Here is a 12,555-nt window from a genome sequence, read left to right as displayed (position 1 = left end):
CCACGTTTCTATTGGCCTCCATCTCGGCTCTAGCCCCGCCCCCCTACTCGCTGATTGGCTGCCGGTGCTGGCGGCCGGCGGCACTTCCGGGAGCGCCCGCGGCCGCGGCGCTCGGGCAGGTCAGCGCGCGCAGCCGGGGGGGGGCGGTGCCGGGGGGGCGGGGGGGACGAGCGCCCCCTGGCGGCGGGGCGGCGCGCCCGGCCCCGGGGGCTCCGGTAGCCCCGGTAGCCCCGGCCCCGCGATCCCGTCTTCGTGCTTCCCTCCCTCCCGCCCCCCCCGACTCCCACCCAACCGCGTCGCGCCCCGTCCGCGTGCTCGGTCCCCTGTCCCCCCCCCGCCCCCCACCTCCGTCCTCCATGTCCCCCGGGATGCCATGGCCGGTGGCCCCCCCCGGTCCCCTCCCCATCCCCGGCGGTCCCATAGCCGGGATCCCCTCCCGGTGCCCGCCCCCCGGGCCCCTCCCCATCCCCGGCGGGGCCGTGGTCGTTGTGCCCCCCCGGTGCCCGCCTCCCGGGCCCCACCTCCCCGGGCCCGGGGATGCTGGGGGCCTCCCCCGGCGCCCCCCGCCGGGTCCCCTCCCCGTGCCCGGTCCCCCCGGGGGGCCCTTGGCCGGGGTCCTCCCCCGCTGCCCCTCCCCCGGTCCCCTTCCTGTCCCCGGTATCCCCGGGGGAGCCATGCCCGGTGGTGGCCCCCCCCGGTGCCCCCTGCCCGGTCCCCTCCCCATCCCCGGTGTCCCGGGGGGGACCGTGGTCGTTGTGCCCCCCCGGGGCCCGCCCCCGGGTCCCCTCCCCGTGCCCGGGGGTCCCATGCCCGGGGTCCCCTCCCGGTGCCTCCCTCCCGGTCCCCTCCCGGTGCCCGGGGTCCCCCGGGATGCCATGCCCGGGCTCCCCCCCCGGTGCCTCCCTCCCGGTCCCCTCCCGGTGCCCGGTGTGCCCGGGGGGGGGCCCGTGGTCGTCATCCCCCCCTCCCCGGCGCCCCCCACATCCCCGGTTCCCCCGGGGGTCCCGTGGCCGGTGCCTCCCCCGCAGCCTCCCCGGTGTCTCCCCCTCCCCGGTGGCCCCGGGGCCGTGGTGGCCGGTGCCCCCCCCCGGTGCCCTCCCCCCCGGGGAGCCGTACCCCGGGTCCCCATCCACCGCGTGCCCCCACCCCCCCCTTTCCCCCCCTCCCCGCTCCCCCGTTATTCCCGGGGGCCCCACGACAACCGGGCCCCCCCCTCCCCGGGGGTCCCGTGGCCCCCCCGCTCCCCCCCCATCCCCGGGGGGCCCATGGCCACCGTCCCCCCTCGTTCGCGGGGATCCCACGGCCCCCCCGGTCCCCTCCCATCCCCGGGGGTCCCGTGGCCGCTGTCCCCCCCCGGCCCCGCCGCCTCCCCGACCCCGGAGCCCCCCCCCCGGTGTCCCCGGGGCTCGGGCTGTCCCGGTCCCCGCTGTCCCCAGGGGTGTTGCGGCCGCTGTTCTCCCCCGGTTTCCCCCCCGGCCCCGGTACCCCCGGGGGTCCCGTGGCCGGTGTCTGCTGGCCCCCCGTCCCCCCCCCGGGCCCCCCGGGGTGACGCCGCCTCCGCAGGCCCCTCCGGCACCATGAGCGCCGAGACGCTGGTGAAGGACGTGAAACCGGGGCTGAAGAACCTCAACCTCATCTTCATCGTCCTCGAGACCGGTGGGGACCTCCCTGTCCCCCCCCATGTCCCTCTGTCCCCCCCTTCAAGTCCCTCTGTCCCCCCCATGTCCCTCTGTCCCCCCCCATATCCCTCTGTCCCCCCCCATGTCCCTCTGTCCCCCCCATGTCCCTCTGTCCCCCCCCATGTCCCTCTGTCCCCCCCCATATCCCTCTGTCCCCTTCCCAATCCCTCTGTCCCCCCATATCCTTCTGTCCCCCCCATATGTCCCCTCCAAATCTCCCTGTGCCCCCCATATCCCTCTGTCCCCCCCCACATGTCCCCCTTATATCCCTCTGTCCCCCCCCATATCCCTCTGTCCCCCCCATATCCCTCTGTCCCCTTCCCAATCCCTCTGTCCCCCCCATATCCCTCTGTCCCCCCCATATGTTCCCCCCCCAATGTCCCTCTGTCCCCCCCAATGTCCCTCTGTGCCCCTCCAAATCTCCCTGTCCCCCCTCCAAATCTCCCTGTCCCCCCACCATATCCCTCTGTCCTCCCCCATATCCCTCTGTCCCCCCCATATCCCTCTGTCCCCCCCATATGTCCCCTCCAAATCTCCCTGTGCCCCCCATGTCCCTCTGTCCCCTTCCCAATCCCTCTGTCCCCCCCCCAAATCCCTCTGTCCCCCCCAAATCCCCTGTCCCCAACCTCCCCGCTCCCTCTCACCTCCTGCCACCCCAGCTCCCCTCGCCCCCATCCCTCTCCTCGCCCCAAACTGGGGTCCCTGCACCCCTCAGCCCCCTCCCACCCATTGCGGGGGGGTCCCTGCCCCCCACCTTGTCCCCCCCCGGCCCCCCCAGCTCCCTTTTTTGCCTCCCCCCAGGCCGGGTGACGAAGACCAAGGACGGGCACGAGGTTCGGACGTGCAAGGTGGCCGACAAGACCGGGAGCATCAACATCTCGGTGTGGGACGACGTGGGGAACCTCATCCAGCCGGGGGACATCATCCGCCTCACCAAGGGGTAGGTCTGGGGGGGCCTCACCCCCCCCCTTCCCCCGGGGGGTGCTCCCCCAAACGCCTGGGGGGGCTCCCCCTTCCCTGACCCCCTTTATTTTTTATCCCTTTCCAGCTACGCCTCCGTCTTCAAGGGCTGCTTGACTCTCTACACCGGCCGGGGGGGGACCTGCAGAAGATTGGGGAGTAAGGATGGGGCTGGGGTTTTTTTTGGGGGGGGGGATAGAGGAATTTGGGGGTGCGAGGACCCCACCGCCCCGCTCTGTCCGCAGGTTCTGCATGGTTTATTCTGAGGTGCCCAACTTCAGCGAGCCCAACCCGGAGTACGTGGCGCAGCAGGCACAGAGCAAAGGGGTGAGTTTTTCTGGGGGGGGGTTGGCACCCCCAGGACCCCCCAAAACCACTGTGGCCACTCCGGTTCTCCGGCACACGGCGCGTCTCCATCTCCTCTGCAGGCCCAGAACGAGAGCGCGAGTCCAGCCCCATCGCAGACCCCCCCGGGCCCCCCCGCGGCACCCACAGGTAAGGCAAACAGCCCCCCCCCCCTCAATTTTGGGGCGCAGGACCCCCCAGCGCAGCTTGTGGGGGGTCCCCACCTCACCAAACCCCCCTCTCCCCGCTCCGTTTGCAGCCCCCGACAGCCAGAACGGGAACGGGCTGAGCCCGGGGGGGCCCGCGCACCCGCCCCCCCCCGCCGCCGCCGCCGCGCACCCCCCGAGCGGCCGCATCACCCGCAGCCAACCCGGCCACCCGGGCCCCCCCGTCAGCAACGGGAAGGAGACGCGCAGGAGCAGCAAGAGATAACGACCGGGGACCCCCCCCCAGACACCCCGACACCGGCTGGGGGGGTGCTCCCCAAAGCCCAAGCAGCCCCCGGTGCCACCGTGGAGCACGGGGACCCCCCCCCACTAATATCGTGCCAGCCGGGATCGGGGGTGGGGGGGCTTGCAGGATGAGGCTGAGCCGCTTGGCTGCACCCCCCAGAGTGGGGGGGCCCCCCCAGCTCCCCCCTATATGGTGGTGGCTGGGGGTGGGTGTTAATAAAGGTGTGTCCCCCCCCCACCTCAGTTTGTGCCTCGACTGCGTCTACCTGGTCCCTGGTGGGTGGGTGGAGGGGGGTGGGGGGGGGACACATGGACCCCCCTCGCCCTTTAAGGCCCCCCCCCCCCCGTCCTTTAAGGCCCCCCCCGTGTGGCCCCTCCCGGTATGGGCTGGGACAGCGCCCGGTGACCCTTGGCCCCCCCGGTTCGGGTGCAGCAGTCGGTGCGGCCGCGGGACGGGGGACAGGGACAGCCCCCCCCCCCCCCATCACCCAGGTGAGCGAGAGGGGGGGGACACACGACAGGGGGACACGGGGACCCCCCCGCAACATCACCCAGCGCTCAGGTGAGCTGGGGGGGACACCAGGAGGGGGTGGGGGGAGCCCCCCACCATTGCCATGCAGGTAAGCAAGGCGGGGGAGGCATGGGGGGGACAAGGACAGCCCCCCCCAGCTTTGCCCCGGGGGGGACAGGGGGAGCCCCCCAACATCACCCAGCGCTCAGGTGAGCTGGGGGGACACCAGGAGGGGATGAGGGGGGGGCCCCCACCATCACCATACAGGTAAGCAGATGGGGGGGGGTGGTTATGGGGACCCCCCAGGTTCACCTCATGCAGGTGAGCCCGGGGGGAGATGGGGGGACACAGGGAGCCCCCCAACATCGCCGGGTGCAGTGCAGGTGAGCTGGGGGGGGGCGGGGTGGGGGGGACACGTGCGATGCTCACACTGCCCCCCCGCAAGGATGGGACCCCATGGGCAGGCGATGCCGCGAGCTGCCCCCCCACCCCCCCCAGTGGGATTGTGGGGGTGCAGGGGGAGGCTCCCCAAATCACGGTGCCCCACGGCGTCACCAGCCCCACGCGGTGGGGGGGACGAGCCCTTCGCTGTCCCACTCTCCCAGTTTGGGGGCTCCCGTCGCTTGGTGGGGGGGGGGCAGTTGGGGTGCAGGTTGGGGTGGGGGGGGGTCCCTGCTGGGGTAAGGGGGGGGCTGAGGTGCCGCTGCCCTTATCTCCGCGCGGGTGAAACATTAACTCCCACAAAAAAGCTGCTCCAAGTTGCAAAACCGCCCCTCAAGGACGAGTGTCACCGCGTGTCCCCCCCACGCTGTCCCCGCAGCCACCCACCCTGGGGTCCCCGGCCACGTGGGGGGCACCCTCTGCCCCCACCCAGCCCCCCCCACACCCGGAGGGGGTCACTGCCCCACGGTGAGAGTGTCCCCCGTGCCCCAGGGGTGACCGTGTGCCTGGTGAGAGCCACGTGTCCCACGCCATGTGGGTGTCCCCAAGCCTCTTGGGTGTCCCCCCCCATCCTGTGAGTGTCCCTGCGCCCCACGGGTGTCCCTGTACCCCAGTGGCAGTTCCCACACGCTAGTGAGAGCCCCATGGGTGTCCCCACACCCTGTGGGTGTCCCCAGATCCCATGGGTGTCCGTGCACCCTGGTGAGAGCCACGTGTCCCCCACCCCATGGATGTCCCTGCGCCCCACGGGTGTCCCTGCTCCCCAGTGGCTGTTCCCGCACCCTAGTGAGAGCCCCATGGGTGTCCCCACACCCTGTGGATGTCCCTGTGCCCCACGGGTGTCCCCACACCTCATGCATGTCCATGCGCCCTGCTGAGAGCCACATGTCCCCCACCCAATGGATGTCCTTGCGCCCCACGGGTGTCCCTGCTCCCCAGTGGCTGTTCCCACATGCTAGCGAGAGCCCCATGGGTGTCCCTGTGCCCCATGGGTGTCCCCACACCTCATGGATGTCCCTGTGCCCCACGGGTGTCCCCACACCCCACGGATGTGCATGCACCCTGCTGAGAGCCACGTGTCCCCCACCCCATGGGTGTCCCTGCGCCCCACGGGTGTCCCAGCTCCCCGGTGGCTGTTCCCACACCCTAGTGAGAGCCCCATGGGTGTCCCCACACCCCATAGATGTCCATGCATCCTGGTGAGAGCCACGTGTCCCCCACCCTATGGGTGTCCCCACACCCCACGGGTGTCCCCATGCCCCATGGGTGTCCCTGCACCCTGGTGAGAGCCATGTGTCCTCCACCCCATGGGTGTCCCTGCTCCCCAGTGGCTGTTCCCACACCCTAGTGAGAGCCCCACAGGTGTCCTCATGCCCTGTGGATGTCCATGCGCCCTGGTGAGAGCCACGTGTCCCCCATCCCATGGATGTCCCTGCACCCCACGGGTGTCCCTGCTCCCTGGTGGCTGTTGCCACACCCTAGTGAGAGCCCCATGAGTGTCCCCACGTACCACAGGTGTCCCCATGCCCCCAGGGTGTCTCCACCTCTCATGGGTGCCCGTGCACCCTGGTGAGAGCCACGTGTCCCCCATCCCATGGGTGTCCCTGCTCCCCGGTGGCTGTTCCCACACCCTAGTGAGAGCCCCACAGGTGTCCCCACGCCCCATGGATGCCCATGCACCCTGAGGAGAGCCACGTGTCCCCTACCCCATGGGTGTCCCCGCACCCCATGGATGCCCATGCACCCTGGTGAGAGCCACGTGTCCCCTACCCCATGGGTGTCCCCGCACCCCATGGATGCCCATGCACCCTGGTGAGAGCCACGTGTCCCCTACCCCATGGGTGTCCCCGCACCCCATGGATGCCCATGCACCCTGAGGAGAGCCACGTGTCCCCCACAAACATCCCTACACCCCCAGTGAGGACCACGCAACCCACCCCGTGACCCTGATGCCGCCTGTTGCTTTTGCAGCCTCCCCTGCGGCCGGCCGGCCGGGCAGCGCGCGCGTAGCTGGCGAAGCTCTCGGGGCCCCCCGGGCACCGCGGCCCCCACAGCCATGGGGCTCCTGGCGGGTGTCCTGGGGCTGTTGGCTCTGGGGGCGACGGCGAGGGCGGTGGTGGTGGCGGCGGCGGCGGCGCAGGAGCAGGGGTATTACGTGCAGCAGCTCTTCGGGTTGTACGGGGCCAACGGGACGCTGCCCTTCGAGGGCTTGGCGAGGCTGCTGGGCAGCCTGGGGCTCGGCCGCGTGCAGGTGGTGCAGATCCAGCACGAGGAGCTCGGCCACGGCCACGTCAGCCACCTCGACCTGCTGGAGGTGCAGGAGGAGAAGCACCGACACCATCACCCGCTCTGGGAACACGGCGGGGACGCGGCGCCCAGCGCCCCGACGCCCCACCGAGCCTCCAGGTAGCGCCGCCCCGTCGCTCGCTCCCGAGGGCTGCACCCCAAAACCCGCTGCTCATCCTCGCTCGCCTCCCGCAGCCCCAGAACCAGGACGAAGCCGGCACCCACCGAGCCCCCCGGTGCCGGGGCGCCCCCTCATCTCACCCTCCTGGAGAGGGTGCTGGGCTTGGACCACTCCGGCACCGACCACCTGCACGATGATGTGAGCGGGGATGGGGGTCCCCGGGGTGACCCTCTCATCCCCCAGCGGGACCCTGAAGCCTTGGACCCCCCAGGCTCTCACCGTGTCCCCCACAGTGCCTCAACGTCACCCAACTCCTTGGGAATTTCGGGTTGGAGGCGGTGGCCCAGCTGACACCGGAGCAGTTCACCCTCCTGTGCCCGGCTCTGCTCTACCAGATCGACAGCCGGGTCTGCATCCAGCACAGCGATGAGGTGACGCTGCCTCCCCCGGGGGGGACCCTGTGGCCAGGTAACCCCAACCGGGGCGCCCCCACCCCTGCCTCAGCCTTTCCTGGGTCCCCTGTCCCTGCAGCCCCATCCCCAGGTAGCCCAGCGCCTGCTCCCCATGACCCTGCAGCCCAGCCCTGGCTCCTCCATCGTAGAATCAGAGAATAGTTCGGGTTGAAAGGGACTTTAAAGATCAATTCCACCCCCAGTGCCATGGGCAGGGACACCTCCCACTGGATCAGGGGCTCCAAGCCCCATCCAACCTGGCCTTGAACCCCTCCAGCGATGGGGCAGCCACAACTTCCCTGGGCAACCTGCTCCGGTGCCTCATGGTGAAGAAATTCTTCCTTATATCTGGCCTAAACTGCCTCTCTCCAGTCATCTGGTCCCTGTCCACTATCCCTGTACCCTCAGCCCTTGGTCCGTGGGGTCCCTGTCCATGCATCCCCGTCCCCAGGTCCCCAGGTAGCCCAGCATCTCCTCCCCGTGGCCCTGTCCCTGCTGCCCCATCTCTGGCTCCTCCATCACTTTGATGGGAACGGTTGGACTTGATGATCCAGCGGGTCCTTTCCAACCTAGTGATTCTATGATTCTATCTGGTCCCCGTGTCCAGCACCCCCTGTACCCTCAGCCCTTGATCCATGGAATCCCTGTAGCCTCAAGCACCCCAGCTCCTCATCCCCACGACCCTGTCCCTGCAGCCCCATCCCCAACTCCTCCATCATCATCATCATCATCATCACCATCATCATCATCATAGAATCACAGAATCACCCAGCTCCTTCATCCCTTCCTCGCCATCCCTGCATCCCCCCTCCCCAGAACCCCATCTCCCCATCTTCCCAGTCCCGGGGTCCCCATCCCGTCCCCCCATCCCGTCCCCCCATCCCAGAGGTGTTTTCTCGCCCCGGCGGCAGCTCTGGGCTGGGGGCTCCTGGCCGTGGCCCTGGTCAGCCTGCCCTCCGCGCTGGCCGTCGCCCTCGTGCCCCTGCTCAGCCGCGGCTTCTTCCGCTCGCTCCTGGCCTTCCTGGTGGCCTTGGCCGTGGGGACGCTCTGCGGGGACGCCTTGCTCCATCTCTGGCCCCACGTAGGTGCTCCCCCGACTCGGTGGGATGGAGAGGGGGACCGGAGGCACCGAGGGGACCGGGTGTCCTCACCCCCCACGTCCCCCGCGTCCCCAGGCGCAAGGGAAGCACCGGGAGCCGCCGGCAGAGCCGGGAGCCGCGGTGCTGCAGGGGCTGGCGGTGCTGGGGGGCATCTACCTGCTCTTCTTGGCCGAGCTGCTGCTGGGGAGGCTGCGGCGCAGCCGGGACGCCACGGTGAGAGGCTGGGGGGCAGGAGGAGGGCGCGGGGACGGCACTGGGGACGGCATCGCTTCCGAAGCCACGTGGGAGAAGCCACTTGGGACAATCCCAGGGGACAGGACGAGAGGGAATGGCCTCAAGCTCCACCAGGGGAGGGTCAGGCTGGACATTAGGAAAAAATATTTCATGGAAAGGGTCATTGGGCCCTGTCCGAGGCTGCCCAGGGAGGGGGTTGAGTCCCCTTCCCTGGAGGGGTTTAAGGGATGGGTGGACGAGGTGCTGAGGGCCATGGGTTAGTGATTGATGGGAATGGTTGGACTCGATGATCCGATGGGTCTTTTCCAATGTGGTGATTCTATGATTCAAACGCTTCTATCTGCTGCAGGGACGCTGCCCCACGGACTCCCCCGGCGTGGTCGCGGGGGCCCTGTCCCCGTCACAAGGAGGTAAAACCCACCCCACGTGCCCCACGGTGCCCACGGGCCACAGCCGCGGCCACCACCTTGCGTCTCTCCCATCGCAGGCGCCGAGCTGAGGCGCCTGACAGCACCGGAGCTGGAGCTGGAGGTCGATCCCCACGGGCATCCCGATGGATATCGCCACGGCCAGAGCCACGGACACGGCCAGAGCCACGGACACTCCCACGGCCAGAGCCACGGACACTCCCACGGGTCCCTGCTGCCCCCCAGCCCCAGGGCCGCCGACATCGTCTGGATGGTGGTGCTGGGGGACGGGATCCACAACCTGACCGACGGGGTGGCCATCGGTGAGGGGGTGGGAGGTGGAGAAGGAGGGGGACAGGGCCACGGGGAGGCACGTGGGGAGGGGGAAAAAATGGGGATGGGGTGCACGGAGGGGCTTGGGGACGGAGGGGACGGGGACAGGGGGTGCAAATGGCCAGGGGATGCACAGGGACACGGGGTGCACAGGGACAGAGGGGACAGGGGAGCACGAGGACAGGGATGCACAGGGACAGGGGATGCAAGGGGACGTTAAGGGACACGGGATGTAAAGGGACAGTGGATGCAAGGGGACTGGGGATGCAAAGAGACAGGGGACAGGGACAGGGGAGCATGAGGACAGGGATGCACAGGGACAGGGGGTGCACAGAGAAATAGGGGACAGGGATGCCCAGGGACAGGGGGTGCAAGGGGACATTAAGGGACAGGGGATGCAAGGGGACTGGGGATGCACAGAGACAGAGGGGACAGGAACAGGGGAGCACGAGGACATGGATGCAAAGGGACAGGGATGCACAGGGGCAGGGATGCAAAGAGAAATAGGGGACAGGGGAGCATGAGGACAGGGATGCACAGGGAGAGGGGATGCACAGGGACAAGGGACACGAAGGGACAGGGGATGCACAGGGACAGGGGATGCACAAGGATGGACGCACTGGGACAGGGGACATGAAGGGACAGGGGACGCACAGGGACAGGGGACACGAAGGGACAGTGGATACAAGGGGACAGGGGATGCACAGGGACAGGGGGTGCAAGGGGACATTAAGGGACAGGGGATGTAAAGAGACAGGGGATGCAAGGGGACAGGGATGCAAAGAGAAATAGGGGACAGGGACAGGGGAGCACAAGGACAGGGATGCACAGGGGATGCAAAGAGGACATAAAGGGACAGGGGACGCACAGAGGCAGAGGGGACAGGGGAGCACGAGGACATGGATGCAAAGGGACAGGGATGCACAGGGACAGGGGATGCACAGGGATGGACGCACTGGGACAGGGGACACGAAGGGACAGGGGATGCACAGAGACAGAGGGGACAGGGGAGCATGAGGACAGGGATGTACAGGGGATGCACAGAGAAATAGGGGACACGGGAGCATGAGGACAGGGATGTACGGGGGATGCAAAGAGAAATAGGGGACAGGGGAGCATGAGGACAGGGATGCTAAGGGACAGGGGATGCACAAGGATGGACGCACTGGGACAGGGGACGCAAGGGGACAGGGGATGCACGGGGACAGGGGATGCACAAGGATGGATGCACTGGGACAAGGGACATGAAGGGACAGGGGACGCACAGGGATGGACGCAGAGGGCCAAGGGGCGCAGGGCGTGGGGTGCGTGGGTGCAGAATCTCCCCGCAGGCGCAGGGCGAAGGCCCCTCTTCCCGCAGGCGCCGCCTTCTCCCACAGCCTCTCCAGCGGGCTCAGCACCGCGCTGGCCGTGCTGTGCCACGAGCTGCCCCACGAGCTGGGTAGGTGGCTGCCCTTCACCCCCAAGTGCCACCCCCCCGCCGCCGCCTCAGCCCCTCGCCACCCACCACCCTCCTGCCGCAGGCGACCTGGCGGTGCTGCTGCGGGCGGGCACGGCGCCCCGCACCATCCTGCTCCTCAACGCCCTCTCGGCTCTGCTCTCCTGCCTGGGCGCCGCGGCGGGGGCGGCCGTGGGGCAGAGCGCGTCCCACCTCACCCCGTGGATCCTCACGGTCACCGCCGGCGTCTTCCTCTACGTGGCCTTGGCCGACATGGTAAGGGGGGTGGTGGCCGCCGTGGGGCTGGGGCGCTCGCTCCGGCCTCGCTGAGCATCCCCCAACTCCGGCTTCGCCCCAGCTCCCCGAAGCGCTGCGGGGCGCCGCGAGCCCCGGCGAGGGCACCTGGAGCTGCTTCGTCCTGCAGAACGCGGGCTTCTTGCTGGGCAGCGGCCTCATGGTGGCCATCGCCCTCGCCGAAGGGCACGTCCGCGCGTGGCTGCAGCCCTGAGCGGCGCCGGAGCTCGACGCCGGCCACGCCGGAGCAGGGAATCGCAGCCAGACCCGCCGGCACAGCGGGAGCCCCAACGCGCCCCAGGACTGGACTGTCCCCCCTTCTCTACGAGACCCCACCAGTGGCTCCGGGCTCAGCTCTCGGGGTCCCCCACGCAGGCGGCTCTCGAGGGGGCATCGAGCGCGTTTCCCCTCCCCGGCGCCCCCCGAGCCGCGCAGAAAGGACGCGAGGGTCCTAGAAGCAACAGCATTTTAATAAACATAATCGATTCGAAGCCACAAGATGAATAACAGGACTTGGCCGCAGCGGACGGCGTAGAAAATAGATCAAGTTTCAATGCTTTTTTCTTTTTTTTTAGCTTTTTTTTTAAAGTTTTCTTTAGCTCCTTCCCTTCCTCCCTTCCAGATGATGAAAATTGCTGAAAATACAGACAAGGAACGTGGGTCGGGGTTCCCTTGCTCAAAATGAAGGGATTTTCCTCCCTCCGATTCCCTCCACCCAAAGCCACGAGCGCGGCTGGTCGGGATGAACCCCGGGCTCTGGGGAGGAGGGGGTGTGGGGACATCGCTCCGTTCACCCACCAAGGCAGCAGCACCTCGGGGCTTCAAGAGAATCAGGGCTCGGGATAATCCAAGAGGAGCCTCTGTGCTCGTGCTTTGAACCAGAGGTGGAGGAAGAAGCACTGAGACAGGGTTGGGGGAGGCGCTTGAACCGCTCGGCACTGCAGGAGGTGGCGCGGGGGCTGCCACCGCAGGGGCTTGCGTGGGGCTGGTGCTGATGGGGGGAATATTCTGGCACCAAACCCTCAAGACAGAGACAGAGCACGGGGCCGGCACACAGAGAACCCGAGTGTGCGGAGAACATGAGTGTTTGGAGAACCCAAGTGCATGGAGACGGCACATGGAGAACCCGAGCATGTGGAGAACCCGAGTGTTTGGAGAACCCAAGTGCGTGGAGCCAGCACATGGAGAACCCAAGTGCATGGAGACGGCACGTGGAGAACCCAAGCATGTGGAGAACCCGAGCTCGCAAAGAACCCGAGCACACAGAGCCAGCACATGGAGAACCCAAGTGTTTGGAGAACCCAAGTGCGCGGAGCCAGCACATGGAGAACCCAAGCATGTGAAGAACCCAAGCACGTGGAGAACCCGAGAATGCAGAGCTGGCACACGGAGAATCCAAGCATGTGGAGAACCCAAGCGCGCAGAGCTGGCACATGGAGAACCCCAGCACATGAAGAATCCGAGAGCACAGAGCTGACACACAGAGAACCCAAGCACGTGGA

At 68.4% G+C, this 12,555-nt stretch overlaps 2 protein-coding genes across 2 annotated transcripts; both read left to right on the top strand.

Moving 5' to 3' along the window:
* Nucleotides 1-156: 156 nt before the first annotated feature.
* On the top strand, nucleotides 157-3,674 carry NABP2 (nucleic acid binding protein 2). The gene is given in 7 exon segments (XM_069879658.1): nucleotides 157-1,656; nucleotides 2,481-2,619; nucleotides 2,728-2,768; nucleotides 2,771-2,798; nucleotides 2,885-2,966; nucleotides 3,068-3,134; nucleotides 3,244-3,674. Coding segments are annotated over 7 exon segments (1,830 nt in total). The 5' UTR covers nucleotides 157-356; the 3' UTR covers nucleotides 3,417-3,674.
* Nucleotides 3,675-6,062: 2,388 nt separating this feature from the next.
* On the top strand, nucleotides 6,063-11,277 carry SLC39A5 (solute carrier family 39 member 5). The gene is made up of 11 exons (XM_069879446.1): nucleotides 6,063-6,136; nucleotides 6,360-6,794; nucleotides 6,870-6,993; nucleotides 7,089-7,263; nucleotides 8,159-8,328; nucleotides 8,423-8,560; nucleotides 8,931-8,991; nucleotides 9,069-9,311; nucleotides 10,682-10,762; nucleotides 10,845-11,035; nucleotides 11,118-11,277. The coding sequence occupies exons 1-11, from the start codon at nucleotides 6,063-6,065 to the stop codon at nucleotides 11,265-11,267; spliced, it is 1,842 nt and encodes a 613-aa protein (XP_069735547.1). The 3' UTR covers nucleotides 11,268-11,277.
* Nucleotides 11,278-12,555: the final 1,278 nt, after the last annotated feature.

This window comes from Phaenicophaeus curvirostris, chromosome 38, assembly GCF_032191515.1.
Source record: "Phaenicophaeus curvirostris isolate KB17595 chromosome 38, BPBGC_Pcur_1.0, whole genome shotgun sequence".
NCBI classification, from domain to species: domain Eukaryota; kingdom Metazoa; phylum Chordata; class Aves; order Cuculiformes; family Cuculidae; genus Phaenicophaeus; species Phaenicophaeus curvirostris.
The sequence above is the reverse complement of the archived record's forward strand: the minus strand, read 5'-3'. Positions and strand labels throughout refer to the sequence as shown.